The 22,899-nt window shown below is 35.9% G+C and overlaps 1 protein-coding gene across 7 annotated transcripts in view; it reads right to left on the bottom strand.

The window, feature by feature from the left end:
- CDKAL1 (CDK5 regulatory subunit associated protein 1 like 1) overlaps positions 1 to 22,899 on the bottom strand; it is a 663,852-nt gene that overhangs the window by 172,746 nt on the left and 468,207 nt on the right. For all 7 annotated transcript variants that reach the window (XM_025443462.3, XM_025443470.3, XM_025443473.3 and 4 more), the window contains one exon: positions 11,828 to 12,008. In XM_025443462.3, coding sequence (XP_025299247.1) covers positions 11,828 to 12,008 — 181 coding nt within the window. The remainder of the gene's footprint in view (positions 1 to 11,827; positions 12,009 to 22,899) is intronic.

Raw genomic sequence — 22,899 nt, 5'->3', positions numbered from 1 at the left:
AAGATCTCACCAGTGATCTCTCCCCTGAGGTACTTCGCTGGGTCCCCTGGACAGGTTCCTGGATAGTGAATTACTGCATCAGCCCCTATCCATGTACATTTTTTATACCTCTGAATACTGTCTTCTTAAGAAATAGCACTTATTTTCTTTTCATGAGATCTTGACAAAACATTCCACTTCTATTTACTCCAAATTAATCACATTTGTTGAATTCTCTAACACTTCCGTTCATGGTAGACAACCAAAGGGCTTAATAGTCCTGGCAAGGCCAAGGTATTATCCACATTGGCAGACTTCCCTCTACACAACTGGGGCTGAACAATTCTTGTTATTTTCACATTCTTCAAAGCTCCAAACATTATCATCCTGTTTTTCCTTCACTTTTTTTAGTGTGAGAGTTGGATTAAGGGAAAGTACTCAGTTTCAAAAGGATTTAAAAAAGAAGGATCCTATCAGAGCATCAGCTTCTTCAAACAGTCCCAAACTCAGAGTTTTCAATGGGTTCAACACACACGCACACACACCCCCCACACACACACATACACACACGTTGATAAGCTTATCTTATAGCACTTAGGACAAAAACACAAAAAAAGATAAAGAGGTTACAAGGAAAAAGCCAATCCTTTAACTGCCATGTAGAAACAGTTTGGGAAGAGATAAAATCATGTTGGGGAAGGACAGGGAACAGATGAGGGCAGGGGTCTGGAGGGTCTGGCACTTCTCCTGCTGAGCAGAAAAGGCCTAGGCCTTGCCTGGGGAGCAATCTTGTGACTAGTAAGAAACATAACACCAATAGTGCCAGCAAGAACGAAGGCAGAAATAAGATGCAATGCCCTAAAGTTTTGGCATTTTCAAGGGTCCTTATAAAATGCTCGGGCCTACCAATATTTGTCTATGAGCCTGGAATCAATCAAAAGCCAACTAAGTGACCTCCTGTACAGCAAATTAATATTCTCCACTGTAACACAGAATAACTTTGCAGACATGTAGCTAAGTCTAAGACTTGTAATTACTAAGTCCCAAAGAACGATTTATTGAAGGTCCCAGAGACTCCTGAAAACTCACCTATTAAGTCTTCAAACCTGTCTTGTGCAAATTCCTAATTGGGCTCCCTGACTCTTATGTGCACTGTACCTAGAATGACCTTTCAGAAACAAACACATGATCACTGCTATTCAGTAGCTCCCCACTATACACAGGAGAGTCTAAGGCCACTTCACATGGCTGATAAAGCCATCTTAGTCTAAGCCTGCCTCCAGCCCTGCTCATTCACTGATAATACCACCTTATAGTTGCAGGATGCTCTCCACCCCACCCAAACCAAAAAATTGCAACACACCTTACTGTCCTACATATCATGTATTTTATGCGCATTAAATGATCCATGTTTTCTATATTCCCAGGTCTCTTCACAAGCTGCTGGAAAAAGAAAGCACCTAAACTTTTAAAATATGGTTTGAAAGGTGGCCTTACAAATGATAGAGAATCAAAGATTATTAAGAATTTCAAGGGGCCTTAGAGATTATAAACTCAATTTTCTACTTGTTAAATGAAATGCCTTCTGTATAAAAACTCACACCAGGTAGGAGGTTCTCCACAACCTCTCTGGATTAGAATGTGGATCATTCTTTCCTGCTATTAATGCAGAATTTTCATGGGAGACTATCAAGTGATCTGCTGAAGTCTATATACAACAAAACTATGGTCAGGCTAAAAACTCTATCCAAAATGGAAGTGAAAAGAGAAACGATATGTCCAGAAGAGAAGGATTTAAAAGATTAACTGTATTTGGAGGGATCAAATACAATTAATTGCAGAAGAATCCCAAGATATTCCTTCTTTAAAAAACAAAATCACGAAAAATAAAAAAAGAAGTTAAAATAAAAAGGATCTTGAGTAAGGAAGTGTCCATATAGGTATGTTTGGGAATCAGATTAAAGAATACCAGACAATCTACAGTATAAAGACTCCTGAAATATTTTTACCTCTCCTCCAAAGAAAAAAGCTTAGTTTGAAAATAGGAGACTGTGTAAACAATGTGGCTATCTTATCAAATAAGGCAAAAATGCCAAGATGTAAAAGTGCCTTTCCATTAAGGCAATTTGATGTACTCAAAGAATTTTAGGAATGTCTAGAAAAAGTGACAAAGCCCTTTCTATATGCTGTATTTCTGTTTTGCTTTTTAAAATGAAGTATGTCCTGGACTCATATGCAGCTGGATTCAGGAGAGTCACTGTATGTCACTGAATAAGCTCTGTATATGATTTAAGAACAATTGCTCATTCAACATCTGTACCAAGTGGTCACCTTGCCTTAGTGTGATTACTTCCAGCAAAAACTCAGTCCCTCACAGGGAAACCTACTCTGGACAGTTCTGGTGAAGCTGCTCTGTCTACCCCAAGGGCAGGCCTCTAGATCTCTCAGGAACACATACCCACACTCCTCAGGGCTGAATCAAGAGGAGTATCATGGATTCATTATCCTTAGGGTAAATATTCTAGAAACTGCAGCTAAATGAGTTATGATTCTTCTTATGCTCACATATATCTGAAGACATGATCTTACTTCTCTAGTTCTAAGATGTGAGACAAGCAAGCAGGTGGATTTAATATCACAATTTAACATTTTATCTTATTTTTTTATTTTATTTTTATTTTTTTAAGATTTTATTTATTTATTCATGAGAGACACAGAGAGAAAGGCGAGACACAGGCAGAGGGAGAAGCGGGCTCCATGCAGGGAGCTTGATGCGGGACTCGATCCCGGTACTCTGGGATCACAACCTGAGCAGAAGGCAGATGCTCAACCTGCTGAGCCACCCAGGCGTCCCGACAATTTAACATTTTAAACCAATATGAACATTCCAACAGTCATGCTTGTCATCTAAAGATTTTTCTTTTCCAAGTCCCAGGCCTCTTAGAGATTTCATCCCAACTTCATTATTTTTCATCAGAATTTCCTTAAAAAGAAACTCTGGAATTGATAGCTAAAGATCCAAAGACTTCTTAAACTTAAGTGATCTTTTTCTAGGTAGGCTAAGAACCTTGGCAACAATTTGAAAATACTCTTAGAGTTACTTAAGATTAATGAAGACTAATGAAGAAAGACTCAATAGAAAAGAAAATATAAATAGGCAAATCTGACCTTTCATCTAAAAGTCTAAGGTCACTCTCGTTTAGCTTAGGTGATCTTACTATCAGATCTCTTCTACGTTAATAATAATCTTGTAGAAGCTAAGAAAAAAGATCAATTTTAGTTTATCTTGCCTAATGTATTTTAATTATATATTTAACAGAGTTATACTTTTTTTTTTCAGCAGGCAAAAAGAGATCGGAAGAACCCCTTCTACCCCCACCTATGCAAATACAAAACCCAACGGGGCTTTATCCATTTGGTGATTTAAATGATTAAGAAATGCATATAATTTAGTTCATTTATCAGAGCTCTACTATAAGACATTAACAACTGGAATTTATTTATATTAATGCCAGTATTCATGTAAAAGTAGCTATGAAAAAAAGGGAATTTATTTTATGTCATTTATGGTGAGGAGATGAGGAGAACACTTTCAGGGCTTAATTTTAGTGAAAATAAAGTATGCCTAAGAAAACAAGAGATTTTCACTAAGGGGCATTCTAAAGCCAGAATTAAAAGCTGTTATTTGAAAACAACCAGATTGTGCTTTCTTTCAATAATGGGTTAGATTCTACCTTTATTTTTGATTTTTTGGCCAGGAAAATGGGAGATAAGTTAGGTTAAGAAAGAATTGCTAGCCATTTGCAGCTGTGTTTTACTTCAGTGAAGTCTGGTTGCTAAGAAGTCACATCAAGTACCTGAGGGAAGTAGACAATTATTAATTTTTTTTTTGCTTTTGGAGCAATTATTAATTTTTGATAAATTTCAGAGAACCATGGAGAGTCAATGCATATTCATGGTTCTGAATGTTATAAAAGTGAACCTCTTCTGGGCGACAGTTTTTACCTGGAGCACAATTACAGAAAGGTAGAGATATGTCATGGATTACCTTGTATTTGCTCCTGAGAAGACGTGGGAAGTACTTAACCCTGACACCTCCAATGTAACTGAAAAGAGGCCCATTCCAGAGGTACCTAATTAAGATGAGGAGTACAGTAGGGTCCCTAATCAAACACAACTGGGGTCCTTATACAGAGACAGTCATGGGAAGACAGCTACACGGGGACACCATGTGACAACGGAGAAGAGACTGGAATTATGTACGCCACAAGTGGAGGAAAGACTACCAGCAACCTGCCCAGAGCGGAGAAGGAAAGACTCTGCCACATGTCCAGAGGGAGCAGGGGGCATGCTTTAGACTTCTAATTTCTAGAACTGTGAGGCAATATATTTCTGTTGTTTTAAAATGAAAGCATAGAAAGACATGGAGCAAACTCAAATGTATGTTACTAAGCGAAATAAGCCAATCTGAAAAGGCTACATATGGTATGATTCCAACTCTCTGACATCCTGGAAAAGACAAAGCTTTAGAGCCAGTAAACATCAGTGGTTGCCTGGTGCTAGGGGAAGGGAGGGATGAACAGGTGGAACACAGAGCAGTGGAACTAGGCTGCATGTTGCTGTAACAGTGGATACACGTAATTACACATTTTTCCAAACCTTTAGAATGTGTATCACCAAGAACAGAATGTAATGTCAGCTATGGAGTTTGGGTGATAATGATGTGTCAATGTAGGTTCATCAGTGTGACAAATGTACTACTCTGGGGCGGGATGGTGATACTGGGCAGGAAGTCTATGGGAAGTCTATGTACTTCCCATGCAAGTTTGCTGTAAACCTAAAACTGCTCTAAAATATAAAGTCTAAAACAGTAAAACAGGCTCTGCTATACCAGAACTGGGTTATTAAAATCTTAAAATGCAAGGAAGATGTTAAGGGGCCATGTTAAAAGATAAAAGACAAGAGGAAAAGAGAAAGCATCTGAAAGTTGGATTTTATGCAGTGAGTCTTGCTTCTGGCTGAGGCAAACTAGCTTGTATCAGGCCAATGATCTTGCCAAGAACAATTAGAAAAGGTGAATAAAATGTATAATATGTTCTATTTCAACATCAAAAACTACCAAGGCAGTGAGGACCCGAGGGACCAAGATCCCCTGAGAGAAGGGAAGTCCATAAGCTTAACATTTGGAGCCACTTTTCCCTTCTACATATTCATTGGTTTGGAAGCAGTGGCTGGGAGGCTGAGGAGCCATGCAAAAGCTAAGAGGCTTAGAGACTGTGCAGAGCCTTCTGCATTCTCATGAGCCTGGGGAGACAAAAATTAGAGTTGAAAAAATGGCCCTGGTAAGTACCAAGAATGTCAGATAAGACCCTGAAGAGGTACACTGGATAGTATGCTGGCTCTGCCTTTTTATCAGCTTACAAGAGCTGATGTTATACATCTTTTCCCAATACCATGTTCACCGATGCCACATTAGTAGCCTGAAACTGGCAAGAGTAGTATTTTTATTATGGAAACTGGCAAATGCTACAAGAAAGAAGCCTTCCCACTGAGAGTCAGTCATTAAATATCAGCACATCACTGGCTGCATTCAATAAGTAAGGGCAAACTGGAAATAAATGAATCCCTAGAAAGGCTAAAAATAGATTCAAAAATCAATCTCAGATCAATTAAAATAATCAACCCTTACCTTAGAGCCTGGCAGAATCAAAATCAAATCCTCCTGGAGGAAGATACATTACTATCTAGAACCTACTGCTTCATTTTGGTTTTTTAAAGAAACAATGGTCACCACTTAACAAAGATAATCAGGTACATGGAAAGAAAAGACAAATGACCAAAATCAAGGAAAAAAAAAAAGACAACAGAAATAACCAATATTAGAACTAGATATTAGAGAATTCAGAATGAGCTTTAAGATAACTAATATGTTCAAAAAATACAAAGGAAAATTTAAGGAATTTCACTAGAACAATAGAATCCATGAAGAAAAAAAAATCAAATTCTACTTCTAGAAGAAGAAATAAATTAACTAAAAATTAGAAATTTCAAAGATGGGTTGGACAGCTAAATAAACACTGATGAAGAGAGGCTTAGTGAATTAGAAGAGCACTTCACAGATAGTACTGCACACCCAAATCACTTGGAGATGCAGACTATGACCAAGAAGGTCTGGGGTGGCACCTGGGAATCTGCCTGTGTGGCAGCCCTGTGAGTGACAGCAGTGCTCCTTCTCCAGGGAACACAGCGTGCTACTGCTGTGGTGAATATCAGGGAACTAAAAAACAGGTAAAGTGAAAAAAATCCAGAAACATAAAGAGAACAAAGAATGAAAAATGTAAGAAAGGACAGCTTAGACACTGGGGAACATAATGAAAATATTTAACATATATAATGGAAATCCCAGAAGAAGGGATGGAGGATGGAACCTCCTTCGGGAATATCTGAAAAGAGAACGGCTGACATTTTCCAAAGTTGATGAAAGAGACTGGGGTGGAGTAAAGAAGCCCCACAAGTTCCAAGCAGGATAAATACAAAGAAAAATATCAGCAGGGGGCTACAGTAGGGAAGGGCTTATATCATAAAGATCTGTTGATGTGGCTTTGGCCTAATGGAATCAATTCTAGGGAAATCTAGGAAAGACTCACAAAGGTTTGAGAAAATTGTGCTACCTTCCATGAGAAAAGGGAAAGATGACTCAGCAGAACCAAGAAACCAAAGGGCAGAGCATATATCAAATTAACAGTCCCAGGACTTATTTAGTTGAGGGGCTGAGGGAGTTTGTGGGGCCATTTTGTAATTCTGCTTACCACATAAGGCAATTCTGTCAAACATTTAAGGAAGAAATAATACAAATTCCTTACAAACTCTTCCAAAAAATGTAGAGAAAGAAATACTTTCCAATTGTCATACCCAAATTAAGAAGACATCACAAGAAAACTACAGATAAAAATCCTATATGAACAAAGATGCAAAGATTCTTCACAAAATTTTAGCAAATTAACTAAAATAGTATATCAAATTATGATATACTATGATCAAATGAAGTTTGTCCCAGGAATGCAAGGTTGATTTAAACATTTGAAAACATTCAGCATAGTTCACAATATTAACAGATTTAATGCAGAACAAACTATATGATAATTCTGGCAGATGAAGAGAAAGTGATTAAGTTCAATTCTATTCATGAGTAAAACACACACACAGACATGCACAGGCACACATGACCATGCACACGCACACATACACACATGCAGGCATGCTCACACACACAAGCCCACATACAAACTCTGAGTGAATTAGGAATAGAAAGGAACTTCCCTAATCTCAAAACTATAGTCAACTTTTATACTGAAAGGAGAAATTCTGAAGACTATTCCTTTGAGTTTGGGAAGAGATAAATGGTCAACTCTATTCAACAGCATACTGTAAGTCCCAGCCAGTGCAATAGGACAAGAAATAAAAGTTATGAGGACAAGAAAGGGAGAAACAAAACTGCAACTATCAGCAGATGATATAATTGTATACATAGAAAACTCTATAAAGAAAAGTCGAAGGATGCCTGGGTGGCTCAGCAGTTAAGCGTGTCTGCCTTCAGCCCAGGGTGTGATCCTGGAGTACTGGGATCAAGTCCCACATCGGGCTCCCTGCATGGAGCCTGCTTCTCCCTCTGCCTGTGTCTTTGCCTCTCTCTTTCTGTGTCTCTCATGAATAAATAAATAAAATATTTTAAAAAGAATAAAGAAAAATCTATAGAACAATAATTAGAATTACTAAGTGAATTTAGCAAAGTTGACAGGAAAAAGATAGATATATTAAAATCAACCAAAATTTTAAATAGCAATAACAATAAAAAACGAAAATCAGTAATTTCAACAGTACCCAGGGACACACATGCAGGCACAGAACTAATAAATGATATGCAAGGTTTGTATACAGAAAACTTTAAAGCATTACTGAGAGAAATTAGATTAAAATAAAGAAGAGATATATTTCATTCAAAGATGGAGAACTAGGTATTTTTACATCGTCAATTTCCCTCCAAATGAGCTACAGAATCAATACAATCTCAATCAGAATGCCAGCAAAATGTTTTGCCGTATGTTGACAAATTTAGAAAGGCAAAGGGCCAAGAATACTTAGGACAATGTTCAAGAAAAAAACAGAGTTGAAAGGCATATACTGCAGTGTCAATACTTATTACAAAACCATGGTAATTAATGTTGTGATTTGGTAGAAACAAATAGATAAAAAAAACAATAAAGTTCCAGAATATATGCACATGTAGAGATAGACACCGATTTATGAAAAGGATGACCAGGTAGAGAATGGGGCAAGGATGAGATTCAATAAACGGCACTAACTCAAGTGGATATCCTTGTAGAAAATAAAACTCTTGACCTCTACACCTCAACAAAAATACATTCCATTTGGATTAAAGATCTAAAGGTAAAAGGCAAAATAATAAAGTGTCTAGATGAGTACACTGAGAGGTGTATTCATGACGGTGAGGGGAAGGAATCTGAAAAAGGATCCAAAAACATCAACATAAAATGAAAAGTACTGATAAATCCTACCATTAAAACTGACAACGTCTGGTCTTCTAAAGAGATCAGTAAGAAAGTAAAAAGATTGGTTACAGAATGGAAGAAGATATTTAAATTACCATGACTAACAAGGGACTTGAATTCTGAATACACAAATAATTCCTATAAATCAGAGGAAAGAGTGTGGGGATGCTGGGACACAGGAAAATAAGCAAACCAAAAGATAAGTGGGCAGAAGGTCTGAATAGAGACTTCCTGAAAAATTATATCCAAATACCCAATCAACATATAAAAAGTATTCAATGTCATTAGTTACCAGAGAACAATAAAACCACAATTAGATTACAATGCCTTCCCAGCAGAATGGCTAATAACAGAAATATAACAATGCCAAGTGTTGGCAAGAATATGGAGCTGCTAGTATTTTTATATATTGCTGGGGGAAATGTAAATTTACTCAACTATTTGGGAAAACTATTTGGCAATAGAAAGCAGATCCACTGTATTTCCTATGACCTAGAAATTACAGCTAAATGCCCAGCGGAAATGTGTATGTAGATGAGTCAAACAGAAGATATAAACAAGAATGCTGATGGGGGTATCAGTTGCTAATACTGTAATGTTGCAAATACCCAATTCTCTTTTCACATTAGGATGGATAAATGTCGATGAGATGAGTTCTTATACTATATGCTGGCAAACTGAATTTAAATTAAAAAAAAAAAAAAGGATGGATAAATATGCATGCAACAGAATACTACATAGCCATGAAAATGGATGAACTATAGCTACTTGCAAAAACAGACTAATCTCCCATAATATTGTTTAAAAAAAAAAAAAAAAAGCTTTGGGGCTGGAGAGAGGTGCTCATAGCACAGCTGGTGCCCCAGGACAGCCAATGTCTGACTATTTTAGGACAGATTAGAGGGACTGTAACCATGCCTGAAATAAATACCCACAATCTCAATAAGCAACAGGTCCAACTCCTGGCAGAGAGATGTACAGATTTTTCAGATGTGAAATCTTAGGACAGCTGTATTATCTTCAAAAGCAGTATAATAATAAACAATGAAGAAAAAGATGAAAAATTATTTCTTGACAAAGTTACATGTTTTATAAACTCAGTAGAAAAATCCACTGCTTGTTAACTGAAGAGTTAAGACTTAAAGCAGGACTGTATGTAAAATATTAATTTTATCGAAAAACATAAACAATAAAAAGAATTACCACAGTTTTTAAAAAGTGCTAAACATTCAGACTCTGATGAATTCTTCCATTTATATCAAGTTTATGAATAGGTCAAAGTTATGTATGGTGTTAAAATAAGAGATAGTGATTTCTGTTGGGGAATGGGAGAGAATTGGATGGGGAGGGCAGGATGGGAAGCTCTGGGTCTGGTAATGTTCTGTTTCTTGATCTGACTCAGGGTACATGCAAGTATTCACTTTAGAGAAACGTATAGCTGTGCATGTTTTCTGTAGGGATGTTGTAGTTCAAAAAATGTTTTTATTTAAGTAAAGTTTAAGAAAAAATGGATGAAATTATAAGAACAAGAGATCAGTAGTTTTCAGGATCTGCAGATGGAGGGAGTAAAGAAATACAAAAAAGTAAAAAGAAAATTTTGGGAAGCTGCTGGAACTGCTCTGTACCTTGACTGTAGTAGCAGTTACACTAGTGTATGCATTCATCAAAATTTGAAGAACTGTAGACCAAGGAAGGTAAATTCTGCTATATGCAATAAAAGCTATTATAATTTAGATATAAAAATAATGAATTAACTTATTTTTATGTTTGTGAAAAGTCAACTGTCCATGGTGTTATAGTCTTCTTTTCATTGATTAAATTAGATATAAAATTAAATAGGCTACCTGTAAAATATTTTCTTACCTTTGTATATACAGAAACTTGCGAAATAAAAATGTAGAAAATTTTGAAAAAGCAAAGAATGATATTCACTTCAGTTTTTTTTTTTTTTTAAAGATTTTATTTTATTTACTCATGAGAGATAGAGTGAGAGAGAGAGGCAGAGACACAGGCAGAGGGAGAAGCAGGCTCCATGCAGGGGGCCCGACGTGGGACTCGATCCCGGTTCTCTAGGATCATACCCTGGGCTGCAGGCGGCGCTAAACCACTGTGCCATCGGGGCTGCCCTCACTTCAGTTTTAATGGGGAAAACAGACTTTAAAGTGTATCTCTGTATATACAAATAAAAAATATATTTGTTTTTTTCAACCAAATGTTGAAATAAAAAATCTGTATGTTTTATGTTTGATATTCACATATGGCATAATAGGAAAAAAAAATAAGCTTGAGTTATTCCTTTTAGTATTTATTCATGGAAGCTTTGAGGAAAATTAATATAGGGCATAATGTTTTAGTTATTTGAAACAAAACAAAATTTTCAGTTAAAAACATATGACTTCCTCTTAAAGCTTATTAACATTTTTCCATCTTTAGCCAATGAATCTAGCAACTAAATTACTCTGAGAACATTAATTGCTGAGGCATTCTGGAAAACAAGTTACCTTTACTGGATCTCAAACTTTTTTACATTCATTTTAAATTATCTTATTCTAGGGTACCTGGGTGGCTCAGTCGGTCTAAGTGTCTGCCCTTGGGTGGGTCATGATCTCAGGGTTCTGGGATGGAGCCTCACATGGGGCTCCCTGCTTAGCGGGAGTCTGCTTCTCCTTCTCTCTCTGCCCCTCCCCCTGCTTGTGTTCTTTCTCTCTAATAAATTAATAAAACTCTTTTTTTTTTAAAAAAAAAAACTATCTTATTTTAATACATTTCTGAACCTGTAAGGATGAAATTAAGTTGAGGTTCATTTGTGTGAAAGTAACACAAATCTGAAATAGACAGATGGCAAGCATCAAATCTATTCCATGGAAAAGGAAGGAAAACATAGGGCCCCCAGTGAGCAACAAATTAAGAAAATCAGGGTAAACATGAAGCTTCTTTTGCTCACAGATATTTAAAGGTTGTCTTCTTTTCAAATATCCAAGGATTTCTCTTATAAACACAGGTAATACCAGATTATTATTCCCCGCCCCAGTGTCATCTGAACCTCTCTCTTCAAAAGAAAAAGAAAAAAAAAAAAAAAAGGTGATATTTTAGTTTCCTACAGTCATTTAAATCCTCCAAGGTTCCCCCGCCCCTGACCCCATCTTGAAAAACTCCCCATATTTTTTAACTTGGAAGTTATACTACGAACTAGTTGTGTTAAGGCAGACAACAAACAGAGCTGCATTTTTATAGATACTGGCTGGTAAATTGAATACTTTGTGAGAGAAATATCTTACCACTTGTGCTGGAACTTGTACCATTTTTGCTGCAGGAGTTCCTGGTCTGGGATAAAACTGGTTAATAAAGAGGCTTGGAAATTTGTAGTCTTCCACAAGTTTCACTGTTTCTTGAAAATCTTGATCTGTTTCTCCAGGAAAACCACAGATAATATCTGTAGCAAGGGTTATTCCGGGAACTCTAGAAAATAACATGACAAAAATGTAAAAAGCTGAATACAATCCACAATTATTCTATTCCTTTGACATTTTAAATGCCATTATTCCTCTTAAAACTAAATTTTATTTTTTAGGAAAGGGGCATTTGCAAAGAGTTTTAGAGTCTTAAATACTAAGTTTCTGAGTAACAGTGGCCCCTGTCATCCTCAAGGGACACTCATTTTTAATTCTTTTTAATGTTCTTTTTTCCTATATTTTAAAACAGATGCTTATTCTATTTCTGGATTTACTGATTTTTAGGCAGTATTTAGTAACTTCTCTACTACGGTAAATGAGGATTCAATCCATTAAACTATCCTATCCCTCCCCTCTCAATGTAATCACTGCAGAGTTTAAAATCAATCAATCACATTTCCATTAGTATAACTACAAAGATACTGTTCACTGTGGCGCCAACTGGTATATGCTACTATCATGTTTTCTTTTGCTACAATGTTTAATTTTTCCTAGAATTAATAACAGTCTCTCTTAAAATATTCTTGCTTCATAGTCTAGGTACCTGTGTTCATGTTTTCCACAAGCTCCATCAGATTGATCAAAAATGAATACTATTTTCTAAACACTCAATGGACTATACATAATTCACTGATTCTATTTTTTAATTCTGGAAATGCCACTCCTACTTTCTTTGTGTGTTGAACCAGTCATAATGTCACCCTTGAATGTTGCTCTTCAGTCGCCTTTTTCCCCACATTTCCCTTCTTCCTGAATCCTAAGTATTCTTACATCTCAATTACCCTTTTCTCCTTAATTTTGTAGGAGCATTCTTTCAGAAGCTTCACCAAAAGGCATGCCAGGGAAATTTTGTTGTTATCGTCTTAGCATATCTGAACATGTCTTAATCCACACCACTGACTGATAGTGAAAAATATTATCATCAGAATTTTTTTTTTTTCAAGCTGGCAAGGTTGTGGATGAGACGTCCTGATTCACTTTGATACAAGCTTCTTTATGTGTGCCCCCACTCTCTTTTTGAAAGCTTTTAGGATATTCATTTTATTCTCAATGTTTTAATTTTTTAAAAAAGATTTTATTTATTTGACAAAGAGAGAGCACAAGCAGGGGGAGTGGCAGGCAGAGGGAGAGGGAGACGCAGGCTCCCCGCTGAGCAGGGAGCCTGATGCTGGATTCGATCCCAGGACCCTGGGATCTTGACCTGACCCAAAGGCAGATGCTTAACTGACTGAGCGACCCAGGTGCACCTTCTTCAGGTTTCTAAATTTCATGATAATAGGCCTTGTAAATCTTTGATGAGGCATGTAAATCTTTGTACAGGGGCACAATCCAGACACTCACAGTGTTTAGGTCTAGCAAATTTTCTTATGTTGCCATTTACTCATTTGTTTTAGAGATGCAATATCTTTCCTCATCTTTCTAAAGATACTAATTAAAGTTTTTCACAAGTTTTCCTCTGCTCACTGTAAGTGTGACTACTTTCTCCAGGTCCCTCTCATTCATGGCTGAGACTTGCCATCAGTTAACATTGACTCTGCCCTTTAATATTAAAGAATAAATCACCGAAAGCTTCTCATCACATGTCGTTGGGTAACAGGCTACCCTTGTTTTTGATAAAACCACATGTTACCCTCTTGGATGTACTTTCTCTGTGGCCCTTGGAGTTCTTCCATAAGGATATTTTACCCTGTACTAACGATGCAATAATAACAAAATAACACAAACAGTATTCACAACTACAATAGACTTCTCAATCCATAAACAACAGGAAAAATAGCCTCAAATATCACAATCTATAGATACCTAACCATATCAAAGTTTTCTATCCCTTAAATGTAGTTCTATATGGATGAACAGAACAAAACAATTTTTCTCATTTAAATATATTAGATTTTGGGAGCATAAGAGAGAACAAAGAATGTGACAAAGGAAAGTCGAATTGTTGGCTGCCTAATACAAATGGCATCATCAAAACAACAGCTTTCTACACCTTGTTTGGATAACACTTTAATGCCTGTGTGAGAGGAGAATGACATTTATATTTGAAAATATTTCTGTCCTGATTTCCACTTAGTCTCATCTAGCTATTAATTTGGCTGACCTTGAATTAGTGAGATAAGTTCCAAAGGCTGGAACTTTTCTTTGTGATGGTAAATTAAAAAAAAGCAGTAATATGCATAAAAGAAAAATGAAACCATATTTGAAAAAAAAAATTTTATTGTGATGCAAAAACATTTTCTCCTTCAAGGGTGATTACCAAGATTACATTTTAAAGTCATAAGAGACATGTTTACACAGTAAGCTCTAGATAAAAAGACCATTTTCTAGACTCACTAAAAGCTTGTAGAATAGAAAAAGTATGTCAATAATTTTAATTAGCAAATGTTTACACTTGACTTATAAATCCTTTTGAACAAAAGAAATCCACAACTAAACTCTAAGTAATAGATCATAGCAGAAATGACAGAGAAGAGTCCATCTCCCCTAGGAAATAAAAAAAAAAAATCTTAGAAACTGCCTGTGAAATATTATAGAAACCAAGACAATTGGCTATTGTCCTACGCTATGAATTGCAATGAACCTGGCACTAGATCATGGGGTATTCCCAAAGGAAAGTACCTTACTGATTCTCCCTCCCCCCAATCCTCCTTGATCCATGATAGCTGAGCTCAGTATTATGCAACACCTGCTTACTTTGGCATTAAGATCGCCAGTGAGAAAAGACAAACCTTTACAAAAGTCACCTTAAATGTTTAAGAAGGGCATGTTCAATTTGTGAATATATTTGATAATCTACACAAAAAGCTTACAGATAACAAAGGAGAGAATTAGGTAAACTATGAATTTGTGAAAGACCTATGTTGGCTAGTATTTAAAAGTAAAAGCAATTTACCCTTGGTGTCCAAAATTTGGTGTCAAAGTATGTAAGAATATAAATTGATTGCCTATAAAATGTTTTCAAAGTAAAGACTACACTTTAATGTTAGAAGAGGCTCATCTATACATTAATTTTATATATGCAAATGATGCTTCTTAAAAACAATTTGGCTCCTTAGATGAACCAACTAAAAAGACTCCTATTTACACTGTTAATTTCCCTAAGTAAATAATTCTCTTCAGTTCATAAGAAAATCAAGAAAGTCTGAAGTGGACCTAATTCTAAATTAATTGCATATGATTTAAGTGGCTAGGAGGAAATTATAAGGAGTGTAAAATAGAACATTAATCCTAATATTTAATATGTTAATTGTAAATGCTGTTTTTGAGAAGCAATGCATTTTCAAAATACTAATTTTTTTAAATGATCATTTCTGCACATGTACTGAAGCCGTGAGTCTAATGAATATAATTATCAGGTATTCTATATTTTTAAAATTTAAAAGATCTATATTTATGTTTTCATAGCAGTATTGGAGAATAATTCTGAAAGAAGATGAAAATGAAAATGTTCAATTAGCTTAAATAACACATACATTCTGACCCAATATTTTTTCTGACGTATACAAGCTTTTTACTAGCAAAATGGGTTCATTAAGTAACTTGGGAATAGAATTAATGAGAAAGATTCCAATTATGCATCTGCCTTGGCAGAAGCAGTGCTATGATCAGTTATGCAAATCTATCAGTAGGATATCAGATCTCTTTGCTGGCCCTAGGCTAGAATTTAAGAGAGCCTCAAACATTTAAAGACTTTATTATTTACTATGAATAAAAAAATAAACACATACACATCATATTTGAAATACTACTTAAAATGTACTTTAATCTTCTCAAGATTTTTACTTGCAATTTGGTGTTCTACTGGCAAAAAATGAGAAAACGATTCTATTCTTGCTTTAGAACAATAAATGAATTTCAAATCCACACGTAAAAAAAATTAATACTAATATACATGCTATTTATCTCAAAAGAAAGAAATAAAAACAATCAGAAAAAGAATCAGATACATTAAAATTATTAACCATAAATGCATGATTAAAAGAAACTTTTTTTAAAGTTCTGAATGAAAGTAAAAACATCTAAGTCTATGGGACACAGCTTAAATAAGTGCTTAGAAAGAAATTAATGGATTTAAATGTCTGTGCTAAAAAGAGGTAAACTCAATGATTTCAAGCTTTCACCTCAAGAAGCTAAAAAAGAAGCAAATCCAAAAAATAAAAAAATAAAAAAATAAAAATAAATAAAAAAGAAGCAAATCCAAAGTAGAACAAAAAATAAATTACTAAATAAAGGTTTAAAAATAAATCAATGAAAAAGAAAATAAAGAAAAAAATCAATAAAAGATGTCTTTTTGACATATAAACAATAAAATTACTAAACTATTAACTAGACTGAGAAGAAAAAATAAGTCACAAATGACCAACTTTAGGCATGAGGGAGGAGGCTGTACTACAGATGTTATCAATATTAAAAAAAATACTAAGGGTATATTTATTATAATTTTATGTCGATAAATTAAAATTTTAAGCTAAAATGAGCAGATTCTTTAAAAGACATAAATTACAAAAACTGACTCAAGAAGAAGCAGAAAATCAAATAGTCTTTTATCTATTGCAAAAATTGAACTTGTAATTAAAAATCTTGCCACTAAAAAAAAAAAAAAAAAACAATAGAAAACAACTTAGGCTCAGATGGCTCCACTAGTGAATTATATCAAACATTAAAGAAAGAATAAAACCAATTCTATGGAAATTGTTCAAAGAGATGAAAAAAGAGCTCATTGTGTAAGCCCAGCAGTAGACAAAATACAAACCAGAGAAAAAGATCAGAAATAAACTCCAGACTGAGATTTTTTTAAAGATTTTATTTATTTGTTAGAGAGAAAGAGCGAGAGAGTGAGCATTCATGCACTCAAGCAGGGTGAGGAGCAGAGGGGAAGGGAGATTATCTCCAGCAGACTCTGCACTGAGCACAGAGCCCAACTCGGGGCTTGATCCCACCACCCCAAGATCATGAAACCAAGTGTCAGATGCTCAACCGACTGAGCCACAGGCACCTCTAGACCAATATCTTTTATGAACACAGAGGCACTTAATAAAATATTAGAAAACAAGCCGAGAAACATATAAAAAGGATTATTTTCATGATCAAGTTTTAATTCCAGGAATTCAAGGTTGGTTTGACATACAAATTAGCTAATGCAATAAGCCATATTAAAAGGATAGAAGATGACCCTATGGTCATCTCAATAGATGCAGAAAACTCAGCTGACAAATCCAACACTCATTCATGATAAAAACTCTCAGTAAAAAAGGAATAGAGAAAAACTATCTTAACCCAAGAAAGAGTTTACAGCTATTATTATGTTTATTGGTGAAAGACTGAATGCTTTTTCACTTAGATTAGTAACAAGACAAGGGTGTCTGTTCTTACTTCTACAACTCAATATATTACAGAGGATCTAGTCATGCAAGAAAGACACGAAGAAGAAATTACAGGCATACAGGTTGGAAAAGTACAAGTAAACTAATTTTTGCAGGTCACATGATTTTGTCTATGGAAGCTCCAAGAAATCTAATGAACCTACCATTATAAGTGAGTCTAGCAGAGCTAAAGATTAATATATAAAAATCAACTGTACTTTTTATATTAGTAATGAACAATTAGAAAATGAAAAGAAGGAAACAATTTCATTCACAATAGCATAAAAAATACTTAGAATGAATTTGGAAAATGGAAGACCTATACTCTAGAAACAAAGAACTGAAATCTAGGGGTGCCTGGGTGGCTCAGTTGGTTAAGTATCTGCCTTCAGCTCAGGTCATAATTTTAGGGTCCTGGGATCAAGCCCAACACTGGCCTCTCTGCTTGGTGGAGAGTCTGCTTCTTTCTCTCCCACTGCCCTTTGCCAAACCCAATCCCTGCTAATGCTTGCACTCTTGTGTGTGCTCTCTGTCCCTCTCTCATAAATAAATAAATAAAATCTTTAAAATAAGTAAATAAATACCTAAATAGATGAAACAATATACATATTTTCACAGATTGGAGGATTTTTTGCTGTTAAGATTGCATGTGTCCTCAGATTGATACATAGATTCATTGCAACTGCTATCAACATATCAGCATATTTTTCTGTAGACATTGATAAGCTGATTCTAAAATATATATGGAAACACAAAGAACTTAGAGTGGTCAAAGCAATTTTCTTTTTAATTGCCCCACAAGGGGAATTTTCCTGATGGCACTAGTTTATTTCCCTCTTAAAATGACCAACTGCAATTAAATAAAGTGAACATAACCTCAAGATTTTATTGTCTTCATAACAAAATATGAAGCTTAGAACTGGATCACTTAGCCCATTCCCTTCTTATCTTCTCCCGGTTCAAAATGCTTGGATCTCTAACAGTTGGGCTCAGCACATTCAAGCCTCAGCACAATCTCCTTTGTAGTTTTAGCCTTTTTTTCTGGAAAATTGGCTTAGTCTGCCCACCACAGCCACTGTGCTTCCTGTCATAATGCTGCTTTCCCTGGGCATAAAGAGAATCTTTGCCTTTCTTGTACTGTGTTACTTTGTGGCATTGATGCTTGCCACATTTCTTGCAGAAATTCTGGCAGGTTTTAGGAACGTTCACCATGTTTGCAAGAGCACAGTCGGCACAGAAAGCACAATTTTGATAAAGAACAAAGTTGGTAGAATGGATGAATCTGGCTTAAAGACAGTAAAATCACAACAGTGTGGTATTAGTATAAGGACAGATCAGTGGAATGGAACAATACAGAGAGTCAAAAAATATACCCATATTTTTATGGTTACTTAATTTTCTTTTCTTTTTTAAGTTTTTATTTATTTATTTGAGAGAGAGGTAGTGAGAGAGCACTAGTGGGAAGAGTGGAGAGAGAGAAGAAGACCCCTTGCTGAGCAGGGAGCCTGATGCGGAGCTCAATCCCAGGATCATGACCTGAGCGAAAGGCAAATACAAACCAAATATTGATAAAAATATTTGTATCCAGAATATATCAAGAACTCTTATGGCTCACAAATAAGAAGACAAACATGACAATGGGCAAAGGATTTTAACCAACACTTCACTCCAGAAGATATATGAATAGCTAATAGGTGCATCAAAAGTTGGCTCAACATCACGAATAATCAGGGTAATGCAAGTTAAAACCATGTGCCATGAAACACATCCAAGAGTATGGCTACACTAAAAAAAGACTGAAAAATAAGACATTGATGGGCATCTAGAGAAACTAAAATCCTTATGCATTGTAGGTGGGAATTCAAAACACTGCAGTCACTTTGGAAAATAGTGTGGCAGTTTCTTAAAACCTTAAACATAGGGGTGCCTGGTTGGCTCAGATGGTTAAGCATCTGCCTTCAGCTCAGGTCACGATCTCAGGTTCTGGGATCCAGCCCTACCTCTGGCTCCCTGGTCCCAAGGGAGTCTGCCTCTCCCTCCTACTAATGTTCTTCTCTCTCAAATGAATAGAAGATAAAATCTAAAAGAAAAAAAAAAGTTAAACATACTCTCACTATAACTAAGAAAGTTTACTTCTTAGTTATCTACCCAAGAAAAATTAAAACATATGTCCACACAAAGATTTCTATGTGGATTTTTATTTCGGCATTTCTCATAATAGTTCTAAACTGGAAATAGTCCAAATGTCTGTCAACTGGTAAATGGATCAACAAAATGTGGCATATCCATACAATGAAAATTTACCTACAAAGGGAAGAGAACCAGCTATATGTGCACCACACAGATGAAGCTTGAAAAACATTCTTTTTTTTTTTTTAAGATTTTATTTATTCATGAGAGACACAGAAAGGCAGAGACACAGGCAGAAGGAGAAGCAGGCTCCCTGCAAGAAGCCCTACGTGGGACTCGATCCCAGATCCCTAGATCATGCCCTGAGCCAAAACAGAAGCTGAACTGCTAAGCCACCCAGGCATCCCTGAAAAATATTCTTAATAAAAGAAGGAAGTCACAAAGGACCATTTATTGTCTGATTCTATTTATATGAAATTTCTATTAGAAGCAAAACTACAGGAACAGAAAACAGATCAGTGGTTGCTTGGGTCTCTGGGTGGAAACACGATGGGACTTCAAATAGGCAGTTAGAAATTTTTTCTCATAACTGATTGCATCGTGATGATGGCTGCACTAATTATTAATTTAAAAGAATCTTCAAAGTATATACTTACGTTGAGTGCATATGCATGGTATCTAAAGTATATCCATAATAAACCTGTTAAAAGTGGGGGAAAAATTTACTATTTTGTGTCCCAGCTATCAACACTTAACATCATGGAATCATTCTGCTCATCTTGAGGGAGGAAATTTAAGGAGAAACATGACGTCTTCAAGTAAATTTGAGAAAATCGAGAACAATCTCAGCAGCTTTAAAATTATCATCATGCTTTTACGAAAACCAATTCTTTTTTTTTTTAAGATCTATTTTAGAGAGAGAGAGAGAGAGTGTGTGTGTGTGTATGTGTGTGTGTGTGTGTGTGTGCTTGAATGGGGGGCATAGAGGGAGAAGGAGAGAGAATCTTAAGCTAACTCTGCACTCAGTGTGGAGCCCAGTGCAGGGCTCAATCCCACAACCCTGAGATTGCAACCTGAGGTGAAATCAAGAGTCAGATGCTTAACCACTGAGCCACTCAGGTGCCCCATGAAAAACAATTCTAAGTGATCTGAGTGAAAAGAGAAAAAACACGTGATCATTAGGATGAGGGTGAAAAGCCATAATGAGTCGCTAAGACAAAGACTAGTGAGGTGATGGCTCATCCCTCATCTTTAACATGGATATCTGGGAGAAAAATCTCCCCTTGCATATATATATCTAAGAGGCTCTGTTACCACCGAGTTGCATACTCCAGGGCAAATTACTTTACCTTAGTATGCTTTGGTTTCCTATTCTCTAAAACCGAGCTAGTAAAAGTCAGTACTGCTCTGGCCAACAACTGCCACACAGGGCCTGGTATGTTTTAGCAATTACTAGCATAACCCTGACAAAGAAATAATAACTGCCATCTCTTATACTAAGTGCCAGGTAATGTGTTAGCAACTTGCATGTTCCTTAGTACAACTTCCCAATATGGTAGACTCTATTTTAATATGAGACCCAGAGAAAGTACCATCAGGGAAATAAGATTGAGAAGAAAATTGCCCATATTTGCAGAATGACTAAATGATAAGGCAGTCTTATTTCTATCCATATTACTGAAGTCATGGATCTGAGGTACTATAAGCACTGGTGGATCATAAGTTTTCCTTAAAAATATTCAGAAATAATAATATTTGCAAAGCAATTTACTACAGTAAGTAAAACTTGCCTGTATCTTCAGAATTACATTTTAAAGAGAGGGTAATTGTGGTCTCAAAAGGTTAAATGTTTTGTCAAAGGTCACCAAGCTGTTGCTGGAGGGATCATAATTCAAACCCAAACCTTTCCACCTGGCTGGCACTCTTTCCATCACTCTTCTCTGGTGAACAGAGAGGCATTTAAAACCTAAAGGGTTATATGCTAAATTTATTCTTCATAAAGACATCTTGTTTTTTATCATTATCATCACTCATCAAGAAACAGGTAGATGAAATTATTCCTATTTCCAGATGGCTTAGAGGGAAGCAGCAGCAATAGTATTAGCAGAAAGAAACTAGAATTTAAATCCAGACAGATTTGAGCTCCTAGTTCCTAGCTAAATTATCACAAGTTATGTTACTATTCAGAGCCTCAGATCACAGTTTTCTACACAATGGGGATAACAACACATCCCTTCCTGGATTGTTGTGAGACAGAGTGAAGTAATGAATACAGAGCACTTACGACAGTAGCTGACACATAGTAGATGCTTAATAGATGTCAACTTGCTTTTGTGTTCCTTTTTTTTTTTTTTTAAGATTTCATTTATTTATTCATGAGAGACAGAGAGAGAGAGAGAGAGGGGCAGAGACACAGGCAGAGGGAGAAGCAGGCTCCATGCAGGGAGCCTGATGTGGGACTCCAGAATCATGCCCTGGGCAGAAGGCAGGAGCTTAACTGCTGAGCCATCCAGGGATCCCCTGTGTTCCTTTTTTTTTTTTTTTTTTAAATTTACTTAATTATTTGACCCAGAGAGAGAGAGACACACACACACAGAAAAAAATAAATGGGGGGAGGGGCAGAGAGAGAAGCAGACTCCCTGCGGAGCTGGGAGCCCAGCATGGGGCTCGATCCCAGGATCCTGGGATCATGACCTGAGCTGAAGGCAGATGATTCACCAATTGAGCCACCCAGGCGCCCCTGCTTTTGTGTTCCTTAAGGAACTAGTAGAAGTGAGGAACACCACCACATCATATACCTTAAACCTATACTCCTTCACCTTCTACTACCCCTATGGCCCATATTCCCGCTCATATTTCTTTTGTGTTTTGTGCCATGTATATATACTAGTAGAAAATTATATAAAGAGTATATGATCAGCATATAAGAGACAAATAGAGTTTACATGACACAATCCATTTGATATTTTTTATCACAGAAAAGAATAGGAAGACACCAACATTTGGTGAGCTGATTTATGTGTAAAGTATAAAAAAATCCCCAAATGCTCTAGATATGAATAATATCCTGCCTATAGTGCTACCTGAAAAAATTCCTAAAATATCTAATGAGGGAATTATACTAGTATTAGTTTGCTTCTGGAATTTTAATCATGTTAAAACTGCACAAATGAAAACTGGTTAATACTAGTTGAAACCTTAAAATTAAATATAAATAAATAAAGTAAAAATAGCTCAGGTAAGTTTTTACTTAATAATTGGCTTAATTAACAGTTCTGTATATAATTTTCTGTTTGGTGAAATCTGCTCAAATGAATACTTATCTATCTGTGCATCCATTTGTCTAACTGTCCATCCATCTCTCCATCCATCCAGCTACTCATCTATCCATTTATTGCTCTCTCT

This window comes from Canis lupus, chromosome 35 (assembly GCF_003254725.2).
Source record: "Canis lupus dingo isolate Sandy chromosome 35, ASM325472v2, whole genome shotgun sequence".
Lineage (NCBI taxonomy): Eukaryota > Metazoa > Chordata > Mammalia > Carnivora > Canidae > Canis > Canis lupus.
This window is presented reverse-complemented; position numbering and strand designations above follow the sequence as displayed.